Source organism: Homalodisca vitripennis, unplaced genomic scaffold (assembly GCF_021130785.1).
Source record: "Homalodisca vitripennis isolate AUS2020 unplaced genomic scaffold, UT_GWSS_2.1 ScUCBcl_10765;HRSCAF=19778, whole genome shotgun sequence".
Taxonomy (NCBI): domain Eukaryota; kingdom Metazoa; phylum Arthropoda; class Insecta; order Hemiptera; family Cicadellidae; genus Homalodisca; species Homalodisca vitripennis.
This window is the reverse complement of record NW_025786881.1, coordinates 1-14,929: the sequence shown is the minus strand read 5'-3', so window position 1 is coordinate 14,929 and position 14,929 is coordinate 1. Positions and strand designations below refer to the sequence as shown.

Here is a 14,929-nt window from a genome sequence, read left to right as displayed (position 1 = left end):
AATATGTGACTGGATAAGTGGCCTTGCTCAAAGACAGGGTGATTACTACCAATGTTATTGCTCAACGGAAGCATCAGTTGTAAAGGATTCACGAGGGGTTTTGATCCTCAGGGTGGCGTCCTTTTTCCTCCTCTTCTGTGCGAACTACTTGTGGGCAACGCTGCTCGTGTCTTTGAACAGCTATGGTGGACCTAATCGCACAGGGGTATGGCAGATGGCATCGTGATTCTTTATGAGTGGCAAGTTCCCAAACACAACACGTCATGGAACTGACCAATGTTGGTCTGATACATGCGTCGGGAAATTGGGTGTGTGATGGGATGTGGCCTATAGTATTCAAACCCCACCAAGGCTGCCGTGGTTGCCTTGTCACGTTGGATAGGTATTGGTCCATTCTTATTGAAAGGTTCTTTCATCGAGGTTAAAGTCTGATGGATCAAAAGTACCTGGGCGTTATCACCTTGGATAGGGTCCTGAACTGGAACCCCCATTTAGCGGAAAATGGTCTTTCATGCAATGCAGACGTGTTGGATAGTTGGGTCCTACACGGCTTAAGCTGAGGCTTTTGTATTATTGGGCTTTATGTCAATCCGTGGTTAGAACCCTGCATCTTATGATGGATCGGGGCTGTCGTCTGGTGTCCAAACATGGAGACCAAGGATGGCAGTAGCTAGATCTGGCTAGCATCAAAAGGATGGCTTTGCATGTGCTATCAATATGAGGCTCTTTCCAAGTGCAGCGGGCCGCGGCTCTAAGACTGTTGTCTTACTCCTTGCTCCCCTGGACCATTGTCATTCTTGGTTATGCTTCAGGAGAAATGCCTATAGTCTATCAGCAGGTGGGTCTTTGGTCGGCGTTGGGCTTGCAACAGGGGGGCACTGGCAGAATTAGCATCCTGATTCAGGGGGAATGCTCTAACACATGATGTCTGTGATTCAGATGCACAAAGATTTTCCTTCGACAAAAACCTTCAGGATTGTTATACATTTAATTGAGGGGAAGGAAAAAATCATCTTCTTCCAGCAGAGCTTAAAATGGTTTACGAATGGTTTGCTAAAACTAAAAGTGGCACAGGCGCTGGAATTGGGGGAATAAGACATTTGTAGGTATCATAGTTCGGTCCCCTATGGGTCCTTATCCCACAGTCAAAGCTGAAAGTCACAGACAATAACTGGAATTTGCTGAGAACGGAGCAAATTGCGAATGGACAGGACCAAACGGAGAACGTTATTGCATCCGAATTACAGATAGGGAATTTTCTTTTTCTTCTTTTACTTAAAAGCCCTTGTCAGGTTTACAGCCTGATGCCCGTTTACCTTTTACTTTTTTTTATGTTCTATTGTTATTTGGGCAGCTCAGGGTTTTTAATGTATTTTAATGTGAGTGTGTTTAAGTGACTGCTAGTATATCCGAGTTATATATGATTAAACTTATCGCTCAATGTGGGTCGACCTCATCACTTTTCAACGACCCCGTGGCCCACGCACAGGCTTGCCTATTGTGGGTACTTTTTTTCCCATTTATTTTAAGTAATGTTTAATGTTATTTATCATACTTGATGAAAACATGTTACTATAGTATATATTATAATTGCTATTAATGGAATTGTAATTTCTTTATTTGCGAAATTAAATAAGGTTATTGAATTGAATTATGCTCTTGAGAATTTCTCGTTCTGTGGTAAATCTAGGGAAGTAAGACGATTCAGCATTTTTCACAGATACGCCAGGCAGCATTATTGAAACTCTTATGTGTCTCCAACTGCAATACTTTGTCTTGCGAATTGTTATAAAAATCATTTCTCCCTTTAGTAACAAATCTACAATGTGGTTGTTTGTTGGGTTCCTGGTCATGAGGGGATCTCTGGTAACGAAAGAGCTGATGCCAACTTCTCTTAGAGGCTGCATCTGGTTCTGAGAATGAGTAGAATGTTTCTACAGTCGCCTTCTCCCAGGGTGGCGTCTGACCTCTCCATAAGTAGATCGGTGTCTCGGGTTATGGGTCTGATTACGGGACATGGTCACCTGATGAAGCATTTTCAGAGGGTCGGCATTTTTCAGGAGGATCCAATCTGTAGAATGTGTAACGAGCACAAGGAAACTGCTGAACACCTGCTCTTTGACCTGTCCTGCAAGGGAGCACATACACTATCTTTGGTAGTCTAGACAAGGTGGGTGGAATTTTCCCAGGAGACTGATTGGTTGTTTTCAGTGGTTTGTAAAACTGCTGAAACCATACTGCTTTTTTCTGGGGTGAGCAAAAGGCTTTTGAGGCTTAAGTACATGGCAATAGACAGCACCTTAGAAGAAATAGAAATTATTCAAAAAGGTTTAGAAATTACCAATAAAAGTAATCACTTGACTTTTGGAATTTTAAAGTAGTTGCATAGTTAGCACCAGCCGCAAAGTTGTTAGAAGGGTAAAAAAAAACTACCTACGTTTTCAAGTGTCATACAGAATTTTTATTTTTTGTGTATGAAACTCACATCACTCAGCTCTTTCTAAACATGTGGATTTTTTGTTACAAGTGTATATGTTTTCTTTATACACATGACAATTCAGTTGCCTAGCAACTGCATGCGTATTTCTCTATAATGCGACTCAATTATAGTCGTTTTTGTTTTGATAAATAAAAAATGTATAGATATATTTTTAACACCTTCACGGTTTTTGACTTATTATTATGTTCAATGCGATTGGGTAAAAGTGTGCTAGCCGAAGTAATATCATACATCACTATATTGTTCCTGTTTTATTCTGTTTGCCTGGTGTATTATTTCGCAAGAACCATGTCTTTGACAACCTTGCATCGCGCAAGTAGTTCTGGCATTTTCTACTAGATGTCAGCACTTCCTTTGTTCTCTGTCATGTGTGTTTGACCTTGGTGAATTCACTTTAGTCACACAGTGCAGACAGCTGTGTGTTGGAGCATGCCATCCGTTCTGGAGCATGTTATGGTTTTATTTCTAGTGTTTATTGGCTCCAGATGAAGTGTGTTGTTACTGTCATCATCAGCTGTTATCCGGTCTGAAATCACTGATTGAAAAAATACACAAGTGTGTTGTACAAAGAATGTATTTGTGTAAACAGTGAAGATTGCTTCCTGATTTCTATTCTTTTCTTGTCTCTCTCATTTTGTATTATTTGTTATAACTCTATTTATACTAAAATGTGGCAATTGTTATTAAGAAAATCATGGTATTGTGTTGTATTATATATAAAGCAAAATATTACATTGCATTATCCTTTTACTTCAGTATGAATACACATTTACAAAGTGGTATTACATATCAATACAAAGCTTACATTCTACTTTATTTGGGAAAAGGTATTGAATCCACAAATATCCCATCATAAATACAATACACTATTACCAAACATTTATATTTTTTGAATTCAACATACCTGATAGCACATCTATTTGGGGTTACTATGATATAACATTTGGTAAGTTTAAATGTAAAGAAATATTTTTATGGACTTATCAAAAACCATTTGATAAATTAGCAACTTTTTTGTATATTAGTAAAAGATTTATATGTCATATATTTATACACATTGTTTTCATATTTCATTTTTGAATAATAAGTTCTGCATTTCGGAACACAACATTTTTGGTTTTACGCTAAAAATGATCAGCAATCTGTAGTTTTTCAATTTAATTTTTTTTTCCAGTTCAATATTGAAATTCTAAATACTTGGAAAAAAATAATAAGTGTACCTTTGGCATAAAGCATATACGTATATTTTTATAGCAGTTTAGAAAACCCCTTGCAAATAGGCCAAAAATGGGCTTGCCGGAATAGAAGTTGCTATATGGTCTGTTGGAGGGCTAAAGTGTGATTTGCAACAATCAACATTGTGCAATGCCGTTTTGTCTTTATGTCGATTGTTTATCTTTCATATTTTTAGTGTTTCAGTTGGTATGAGAGAAACACAGTAAACACAAATAGAACTGGTAGGCCAAGGACAAGCTATGAAAGTAAACATATGTGTGATTGAACTGTTTCAAAGCATGTCCTTTTATCTGCCAGTCTATTTGAGGCCATTCTTGTAACAATGATGAAGACGTGTTATTTTTGAGATATACTAAGTTAGACATTAATGTGTGCAAAATTCCAGTTACGTATCACACTGTTTCTAATATTAAATTCACAGATGTAGGCATGTGCGTTTCAGTTACATTTTATCCATCAATTGTGATAAATTTCAATTAAAAATATTAGTATTCTTGTATGATTGTAAAAATAAACCCAGCGAAGTGAAATAATTGTGGGACAGAAAATGTGGAATTAACTCTTTTGAGACATGAACTATGTCAATACTCAAAAGCCTAAATATAAATAAATATATGTAATTTCAATAAAGTTTGAATCACAAAAATTACTTGCTCTGCCGGGACTCGAAACCCGGAATACTCACTAGCTGGACGAGTGTGCTACTGCTACATTAATATTTATAGTTAAAATTATAAAAAGTCTTTGTGGCGAAATTCTTGAAAATTGAATCCAAACTGAACACATTAATGTAATAACTACTTTTATTGATTCTACAGAACGTTTCCATGATTCACAAAACCTTATGAGATAGTATAAAAGTGAAGATTTGTTCATTAGATGCAAGGCCATGAACAAAATGAAAAAACAATTCTTCATAAATTACATTTCAAAAAAGAAATTTAACAAAAAAATTCAAGCAGTTAACAACGTTTTTGCAAAAATATATAATATAAATTGATATTAGATATGTTTAATTATTTATTGTTAATTACAGTTAATAGTTCAAAATTTAGAATCTGTATTACAGTATTATATTTTAGTGTTGAATTTTTGTCTTGCTCATTATTGGAAATAAAATTTATCCATGGATTTACAATTTTATATTGAATAATCTGAGTAGATTTGATTTACTATACAGATTAGACCATTCTGCAAATCAGTTTATATGCACTGTTCTAGTGAGAGTGAAGTAAGATTTTGTTATTTGTATCAATTCTATCTGTCAGGTGTTGTGGAAATGATCAAAGGTACTATCACTTTGTCACCTACATGTTGTTATGTAACTTTTGCAATGGTGTTGTAGATAATTGCTCATCTCTGGAAGCTGGGTTACGCTCCTGAGGACATGATTACGAACATATTCAAGGTCAGCAAGGGGCTGGATATTGCAGAGACTATAAAGCTGGAGTTTGTTCAGGTAATACTGTCTTGTCACCACTGAGGAAATACTGGCCACCATACTATCTGTTGTTAATCTATGCCGTGTCCTTGAGAATATTTTATACCCTAAGGGAGCCACATTACTATCAATTCCAATTCATCGATCAAACAATTTGTAATAGGTTCTTTACTGTTCAGGCTTGTCGCCTTTGGAACGCTCTCCCCGATGATATCAGATATTGAGGACTGTGCTTACTTCTGGGCGGGGGTTAGGGGTTTGCTGCTGGGGGGCCTGTGGGGGTGACGGGTGGTGCTGCTTGTTGCGGTCAATCGGTGTGTTAAAGTAATTAAATGTTTCTTTTCTTCTTGCTCTTAATTTTGAATTTTCTTGTTTTTATCGTAAAATTTATAAAGTTTTTCTTTTGTATTCATTTATTAAATACATAGATTTTTACTTTAAGATAATTTACTTTTGTATAGGTTAAGCATTTTTGTTTTTCTATTTAAAGAATAAGTTAATAATTTACCACAATTGTATCAAACTATTGTAAATTTACTGTATACAATATGAGATTGAGTGGTAGAGAGGGCTTGATAGTTCTAACTCCGCCTTCTTTAACAAAAGCATTTTTAATTTATTCATTTAATTCATACATTCATTATATGGAGAAGACATACTATAGGATGAACTGTAACTCAATTTAATGGTTCCTGAAGAGTGGGTTTGCTTCGGGCCAAATTTTGATGTTTCGGCCAATTGGTAAGAGCTATGAACTACTAAACAGCTCATCAATAATTTCTGATTTGATGTCATCAAAGTTCAGATGCATCAACAAAGAAATAGAGATAGTCAATTCAAACAAAATTGTTCCACTGTTCAGCTACATGTATAAGAATTGCAAGTAAAGTCCTCTGAGAGCAAAAAGACAGTATTTTAATATTTCTAAAATGATATAGAACAATAATTGTAATGTATGCGGGTCGACACTGTACTCTCTATGGGTCCGGGAAAGAATAATTAAACTACACATTTAGAGTAACATTGCTCTAGGACCGCTCGTAAAGGAACGGACGGGACGCGGAGGTTACATGACGGTGTCTGGTGGTGGACTTCGGGTGGACTGCTGGCTGGCCAGCTTGGACCGTTGGTTGTAGGGTAGTGGCGTGATGTGACGTCACAGGAGAGCAGCCTATGAGCATTCTTTATTCTTTTAGACCACATCGTATGTTACATCGCCTGACAATACATACTGCCAACATCACTGGTGCAGACATTAAATATCACTATGGATACCTACCAACTTAGTACTTCTCACACTAAATACACTACAATCCTCCCCCTTAAATACATAAGTCCCCCTACAATTTTAGAAATTTATCAATTAACAATTTGTTTTACAATTCTCCAATTTTAAATCAATTACAATGAATAAGAAAATTGACATTATACTCTTTTATTTTTGTAAGTATAGATTATAGAGAACAAAATACAAACTCAATATAATCATTTAACACAAATCACAAACACTTCAATCAAAACCAATAAATCAGAATATAGCAATTAAATAACACATTGAATGAACACAATTTAACAAATCGATAATAATAATGCTTAAACAATATTAATTATATACAAGTCACAATTGGGTTGTATTTACAAGTCCATTTTGACTAAAGGTTTACGATCCCTTAGTGGGTATCGTCTAACAGGTGTCATTTGTTTGGGTGAAACGCTGGAACTGTTATTGTTTTACATTTGTACGTGGGCTGGGGCTTTGCCCCTGAGCGTTTCTGTTATTGTTATGGTTTTGCGGAGAGGGGGGCAAGGTCGTTGCTAAAAGTACTGGCGACCTTGCGCTCGCTCTGTCCCGCGACTGTATATCGATCGTTTCCTGCGTGTGCTCTGTTGCCACGCTTGCGTCTGGGAGTCTAGGCATTGTTGTCAACTCAGACATTTCCGGACTACACTGTAAACCTACCAACTGGTCGATATGTCGTTTCCACCTCATGCCCGTATTCAGTTCAACTAAATACGTGAACTGGTCCCTAATCGTGAAACTACCACACCTGGTATCCACTTATTTCTACCTCTGTAATCTCTGGCTATGATTGGTTGTCCAATAGCTAACTGGTCTAGTTTTACTACCCCTATAGTACAATCGTTGTTTTTCTTGATTATTCTGACATTATTGCTTTAACATTTGGGCGAATTAAATCTAACCTAGACTTTAGCGATCTGCCCAACATTAATTGAGCTGGCGATAGATTGGTAGTAGAATGCACTGTATTTCTATAAGTGAACAGGAAGTTACTCAAAGCTAATTCTAAATCCTTGGAATTATGAAGAGCTGTTTTCAATTTATTTTTAATAGTTCTGACTGACCGTTCTGCCAAACCATTGGTTTCTGGGTGGGATGGTGGTGAAAAACGTGTGTTTGATACCATTTTGACATCAAAAATTCTTTAAACTCTTGACTGGTAAAAGGTGGTCCGTTGTCGGACACTATGTGGTCTACAATACCATACCTACTAAATAATTCCCTTAATTTCAACAATCGTGTGAACAGCTGCCGTTGAAGCAACGGGCAACACCTCTGGCCACTCTAGAGTACGCATCTTTTTACCACCAAAAATAACTTGGACTGAAAAGGTCCAAAAAAATCAATATGAATTCGAGACCAAACTCGTTCCGGAACATTCCAATGATGCAGGAAAGCCTTGGGCGGTTTTGCTCGTTCCTCCAAACAGGCTGCACAGCTGTTAGCTAGTTGTTCTATGTCCCGGTCGATATTAGGCCACCATACATATGCACGGGCTAATGCCTTCATGCGAACAATACCTATGTTGTGAAGTATGCAATTCGTTCAGAATGTTTATTCTGAACCTTTTAGGTATTACCACCCTGTACCCCCACATTAGGATTCCTTGCTCCAAGGTTAATTCCGACTGTCTAATTTCAAATGGCTTTAGATCTGGTTCAGTTACAATAGGCCAACCTAATTCTACATAGGATATTACCTTTTTGATTTCACTATCTACCATTGATTCTCTTTTTATGTTCTACATAGCTTAATGGTATGTCATTTTCAGCTAAACACTGCAAATAGGTACCTATGACATTAATATTAAGGTTCATCCATCCGAGATTTCATCTTTAATCTCACTATTTACAGGTAATCTAGATAAACCATCGGCATTGCCATGGTTTTGGGACTTAACATACACAATCTCATATTGGAAACCACTTAAAAACAAAGCGTATCGTTGTAACCTACTGGCTGCGAAAGCAGGTAACCCTTTCTTTGGTCCAAAAATAGCCACTAAAGGCTTATGATCAGTCTTTAACAAAAACTGTGTACCATATAAATATTGACTAAATTTCTTAACACCAAATACAATGCTTAATGCTTCCTTATCTATTTGTGAATAGTTTTTCTCAGCGCTATTTAACACTCTACTTGCGAATGATATAGGTCTTTCTGTACCCGTCGTATTGAATCTGACTCAAAACTGATGCAATGCCATATGGACTAGCATCACTGGCTACCACTAGTGGTAATGCAGGATCATAATGCGCTAAAACTTCAGCAGAGATTAACTTTTGCTTAATCTCTTGTAGTGCCTTCTTACATGCTAAATTAAATACAAAATCGGTATCCTTTCTTAACAACTGATACATTGGGGTTAAAATAGTGGATATCCTAGGAATGAAACGTGAATAGTAATTAACAAGACCAAGGAAGGCTTTAAGCTGTGTCACATTTTGAGGTTCAGGTGCCTTGACAATTGCTTCAACCTTACTAGGTGCGGTATGCAACCCTTGTTTACTGATAACAAAACCTAAATATTCTAAACTGTCACAGAAAAATTTACATTTGTTCTTGCTCACTGTGAACCCATTGTCTTCAAGTCTTTGACACACTAGTCTAAGTCTATGCATGTGTTCCTCATTGTTTTTACCTGTTACTAGAATGTCATCTAAAAATACAGTTACCCCCGGGATACCTTGTAATGTTCGTTCTATTATTCTCTGGAATATTCCCGGTGCTGAACTGATACCAAAACATAGGCGATTGTAAGCATACAATCCTTTGTGTGTGCTAATTGTACAATACGTTTGACTATCTACATCTAGTTTAAGCTGCTGATAAGCTGAAGAATAAATCTATTTTAGAGAATTTTTCTCCGTTTTTGTAGGCTGGCAAATATTTCTTCAATTTTCGGTAACGGGTGTCGGTCTACCTCCAAGAAAGGATTTACAGTTATTTTATAATCCCCACAAATTCTTATTTTCCCATTAGCCTTAATAATTGGTACAATGGGAGTCCCCCATTCACTGGTATCTACTGGTGAAATAACGTTCTCTTGTTCTAGTCTAGTCAGCTCGGCTTTCTACTTTTTCTTTAAGTGTAAAAGGTAACGTCCTAGGTTTAAAGTATTTTGGTACTACATTTTCTTTTAACTTTAATTTAACTGGTGCACCCTTGAAACATCCCAACTTATTCGTAAATTACATTTGGAAACTCATTGTACAGTAATTCTACTTGTTTGTTGTTGTTGACAACAGACGGATTGACAGATGTTTGTTTGTTTACCTCTACAGGTGTGTTGTGGCTTCCACTGACAGGCGTGCATGCGTCTGCCGCGCTGCCGCCTGCAGTTGGCACAACCCCCACCATGCTCGTGCGATCAGCTGACTGTACATTGTTTACATTACTAGGCACTCTAACTGTTAAAATCTAATGCTTGCATCCAATCACGCCCTAACAAGGGATTAGCCCCATTAGCTACGATGTATAAAGCTAATTGTTTCTCTTTACCTTTATGTTGTTACATTGACCATAACCTTACCTAAAGGCCTGATCTTTTCATGTGTATATGAACTTAATACTAAGCTAGTTGGATACATGTTTATATTTCCTAACTTAGTCTTACAATCTTTTTCTGACATAACTGAAACACAAGCTCCACTATCGACTTCAAATACAATTTCCTTACTTTTCCACTAATAACTGTACCGTTATTGGCTCAATTTTATTAATCTTAGTTTCTATTTCTTTAACCGTAAATAGATTGGAAATGTCATACACATCGTCATTGTCTTTATGTTTCCAGTGATTATCTGAACCGGACTCTGCTGATTCTTTACTTTCCTCTACATAGTGCTGCCTACCTTTATAAACATATTGCTTTTTATTGCTGTAAAACTGTTTTCCCTTTAGCTGAAGGCTCCTTAGACCTATTTGTAAAAACATTTGGTTTGTTCTCATTAGGTTTGTTAACATAATTTTTCGATCTACAAACTCTTTCAAGGTGTCCCTTCTTTTTACAATGATTACACGTGTACTCACGAAACCGACATTGCGATGCTGTGTGTGATCCTCGCTTGCCGGCAACAATAGCAGGTGATGTCTCCCAGCGCCTTCCCGCCGTCCGATGACCGTCTCGCTGCGATGCTCGCCGCCTGTGTCCTTTTCGGTATCGACCCGCTGCTCTGCATCCGGTGGAATACGTCCTCCTGCAGTTGTCATCTGGGCCGCCCCCTTCTCAGCAAATTCCATTGCAGTAGCTAGTTGCACGGCTTTTTCATAAGTGAGGTTCTCCTCCCCGAGAAAGTCTTTTCTGTATCTGTTGGTCTCGCAGACCCGCGACTAATCTGTCCCTTAAGTAGTCTGGCAATTTATCACCAAATTCACAATACTTAGATAACTGTTTTAAAATGCACAATATAATCGCTAAACCGTTTCATGATCCAATTGATTCCGCCTACTAAATTTAAATCTTTCCGTGATAAAAGAAGGCTTGGGATGCAGATGATTCGCTATAGTGTCCACAATTTCCTTGTACGACTTGTCAGACGGTTTGTCTGGTGTAATTAAGTCTTTTCAGTAACGTATAGGTCCTTACACCCATAACTGTCAACAAAGTGCTTAGTTTCTTTGAATTATCGATATTATTACAATCAATAAAAAACTCAAATCCTCTCTATATAAGACTGCCACGATTCTTCCGCACTATCAAAATAACCCATAGACCCGATAGTTGCCATTTTGTTTTCTTGTACACTCCGTAATAACTGTTTTAAAATGTCCCCGGTAAAAATAATCGTCTAACGGCATTAATTGCAACGATTAAAATCAGCTTGGTGCGCTGCTTACACCAAGAATAGTTTATATCGATCGGCGTACCTTACTACTCCCGACCGTTGGAATGTCCGGAATGTCCTTGCACATTCGCGGTTATTTGCACGTGTTCATTACGATAGTTGCCCTTCCGCACTATATCACTGTAATTCACTGTTTCAATGTCCCGAATGTCCCTGCACATTCGTTGTTATTTGCACGTGTTCATTACGCTTGTTGCCCTTCCGCACTAAATCACTGTAATTCACCGTTGCAGTTGTTTTCCTCGTCGCCACTGTAAGCGACGTTCCACTGTTGCAGTTGTTTTCCTCGTCGCCACTGTAATGTATGCGGGTCGACACTGTACTCTCTTATGGGTCGGGAAAGAATAATTAAACTACACATTTAGAGTAACATTGCTCTAGGACCGCTCGTAAAGGAACGGACGGGACGCGGAGGTTACATGACGGTGTCTGGTGGTGGACTTCGGGTGGAACTGTTGGCTGGCCAGCTTGGACCGTTGGTTGTAGGGTAGTGGCGTGATGTGACGTCACAGGAGAGCAGCCTTATGAGCATTCTTTTATTCTTTTAAGACCACATCGTATGTTACATCGCACGCCTGACAATACATACTGCCAACATCACTGGTGCAGACATTAAATATCACTATGGATTACCTACCAACTTAGTACTTCTCACACTAAATACACTAAATACACTGATTTATTTAACTTTATTCCTTTGTCAAATATATTTTTTTTGTACAAATATTCTTGTTATTTCAGGAGATCGGTTTGGTACACATGCGGATCGTGGAAGGCTGCAATTCACTGCTGCAGTTGGCTGGACTGCTGGGCAAGTTGTGTCAAAAAGCCAATGCTCTCACTGCCCAGTAAGTTTTTCTACTAATAAATTTTTTTGTATATACATTTTCTTGAAATTAAACATTTTTATTACATGCTATTGTTATGTTAGTTCCCCCTACGGTACTCTCCAAGCTGTCATCCTCTTTCTTTTCCTCATTATTCCTATTTTAGCTGCTATTCAGTGTTGGAGATTAGTTTCAGCAACTACATGATGTAGCCAAGAATGATAGTGCAAGCTATTGTTTGTATGTTGAAATAGCGCACAGAACTCCTAAGGCTATAGTTAGGAATAGATCCGAGTAAAAACACGTAAAGTATGGAGTACCACAAGGATCAATACTTGGTCCCCTACTTTTTATCAGCTACTTAAGAGGTTTGAATAATGTATTAATCTTTAAGCCCTCGACAGGTTTATGTCTGTATACAGATGACTCAAGTCTAACAGTATCTGGTAAATCACAAGATCTTGAAGTTAAATCGAAATGAATTAGCAAACATCAAACAATTCCTCATTGACCGAAGTTTGCATTTGAATCCTAAAAAAACTAAATGTATTCATTTTACAACCAAACAGAATAGAAACAGTTCTAGTCCATTTATAACAATAAATGAAGTAGAGATCGAAAAAAAGATCAATTTGAGTTTCTTAGATTAATATTTGACAATTAATTAAGTTGGGACAGGCACGTAATTTCTGTTTTAAACAAAATAAGCTCTGGGTTATATGCACTAAATAAAATGTCAAAACTCTGTAGTATTCCTGTGTTAAGAACAAATCTATTTCACCTCCATATACAATCCCATATTGCATATGGGTATCAAAATCAGGTTTATGGAGCACATTAAAAAAGGAACAACGGATTTTTTTTATGAAATGGGGGATTTTTTTTTGAAAAGGGGATATTTTTAAAAAGCTCAGAAAAAAACCAATTTAGGTTTAATTTTTTAAATCTAGAAAGCTCTTGATGATTTGTACTATAAATGTATTTTCAAAAATTAAGATTTTTGGACAGTGCAATGGAGCAAATATATCTTATGATTGCCATTTTACCATTGTTAAACATTATTTCATTGGTCTGATGATGAACTACCACATTCTTTATACGCATAATTAATAAAGACATAGGGGGAACACAAAAAACGAATATTTTTCAACACAGAATTAGAATTTTTTGAGAAGAATGTTTATTATAATGGGTTCTTAAAATTTTGTAAAATGTATTCCCAATCATATTAAAAATTGTGCATGTCAGCTGGTAAAATTTTCACAATTAAATTATTAAAAGGTTTTTTTAATTAACCTGACCAATATATGGAAATTGTGAAGATTGAATTAACTTCATGGCAAAATCATTGGGCATACATCATCCTGTTGTAACTCTCGTAAATACTTTACGCTTTAGATTTTAACCTATCTAGTATTAGTAGTCACTGAACCTATTCAATGTACACCTGTGAAATAATGAATAAAGAGTTTTTTTAATTGAAATTGTGAAGTGGTATATTTTCTTTATTGTCATTAGGTTCATAATCTCTAGTACAACACGTCGACTGCACCAGACGACCCTTGAGCACCTCGGGCATTTAACACGACTACACTTAAATGCTTGGGAAACATTTTACATTAACACAAATCAAGAAAAACTTATCAACAATGAAAATGGCACCAATCTTCCAAAATTCAGTTTTTACTCTCATCTCACATTTATAAAGAAATTAAAAATGTAATTCTGAAATTAATTGAAATATTTTATTACTGGCTAACCGTACATCCAAATTGTTAACCATATGTTATTATAAAATTAATTATTATTAAAAAATGTAAACATTTGATAATTTGTGAAGTGCCTGATTGATGGAGAATCTTTGATTCAGAAAGGCCTTGCACAAAATAAAAATTATATATATGGAAAATGTTGAATTTGTTTTATACTAGTGATAGTACGAACATTTGTTTCATATTCACCTAACCCTATAAACAACATGTCGACTAACCAAAAAAAACACCGATGTAGGTTGTGATTTCCTGACCCTTAGGCGTGCCAACAATGCCTTTCGGTAAGATTGTAATTACTGTATTAGGTAGTTCTTATACCTGAAGAAGAGAATCAGATTGCAGATCTCAGAAACGTAGTGTTACTGATTTCTTGTTTCACTGAACGATGGGCAAATGTCCGGAAAAATCCTGTTTTCCTATCACAATCCTTCCATCTGTCACAAAATAAACCTTCAAACACAAAGAACATTATCTTGCCTTTGTGTGAAAACATTTAATCTTGCCTTTGTGGAAGGAAACATTGTCTTGGCCTTTGTGGAAAACAATTATCTTACCTTTGTGGAAACATTTGTCTATGCCTTTGTGGAAAAATTATCTTGCCTTTGTGTAAAACATTATCTTTGCCTTTAGTGGAAACATTATTGTCTATTTCACAAGTTAAATGAAACATTTACAAGTTTTATGAAATTCCCAAACTCAATTTGACAACAAGATTTCAATACAGAGTGGCTGTTGAAAAGTTTCAGGAGTATAAAATTTGAATCTTTTATTAGTGAAAATGTTTTACAAACGTAACTTTTTGGGTTGGGACTGGTAAACTAAATCTAGTCCATGCTTTTACAAACAAATTTGTGATGTGCAACAAATATTTGTTTTGTAAGGTTCCAAGATGATGGCGTTTCATAGCAGTTGAAAGTGTTGACTGAGAGTACATTAAACATGCCGACCCTGAGAGTCCACAGGTGCTCATCAGTGTTACGCAAATGAAACGTCTCCACTAATAATA

The 14,929-nt window shown here is 36.5% G+C and overlaps 1 protein-coding gene across 1 annotated transcript; it reads left to right on the top strand.

The window, feature by feature from the left end:
- Window positions 1-5,031: 5,031 nt before the first annotated feature.
- On the top strand, window positions 5,032-12,238 carry LOC124374872 (replication factor C subunit 2-like). Its single transcript, XM_046833017.1, has 2 exons — window positions 5,032-5,195; window positions 12,066-12,238. Exons 1-2 carry the CDS (start codon window positions 5,124-5,126, stop codon window positions 12,174-12,176), a joined length of 183 nt encoding a protein of 60 aa, XP_046688973.1. The 5' UTR covers window positions 5,032-5,123; the 3' UTR covers window positions 12,177-12,238.
- Window positions 12,239-14,929: the final 2,691 nt, after the last annotated feature.

Coding starts and splice junctions, on each gene's coding strand:
- LOC124374872 (XM_046833017.1), top strand. CDS start 5,124: ATGATTACGAACATATTCAAGGTCAGCAAGGGGCTGGATATTGCAGAG. Junction 5,196..12,065: donor TAAAGCTGGAGTTTGTTCAG/GTAATACTGTCT, acceptor TTGTTATTTCAG/GAGATCGGTTTGGTACACAT.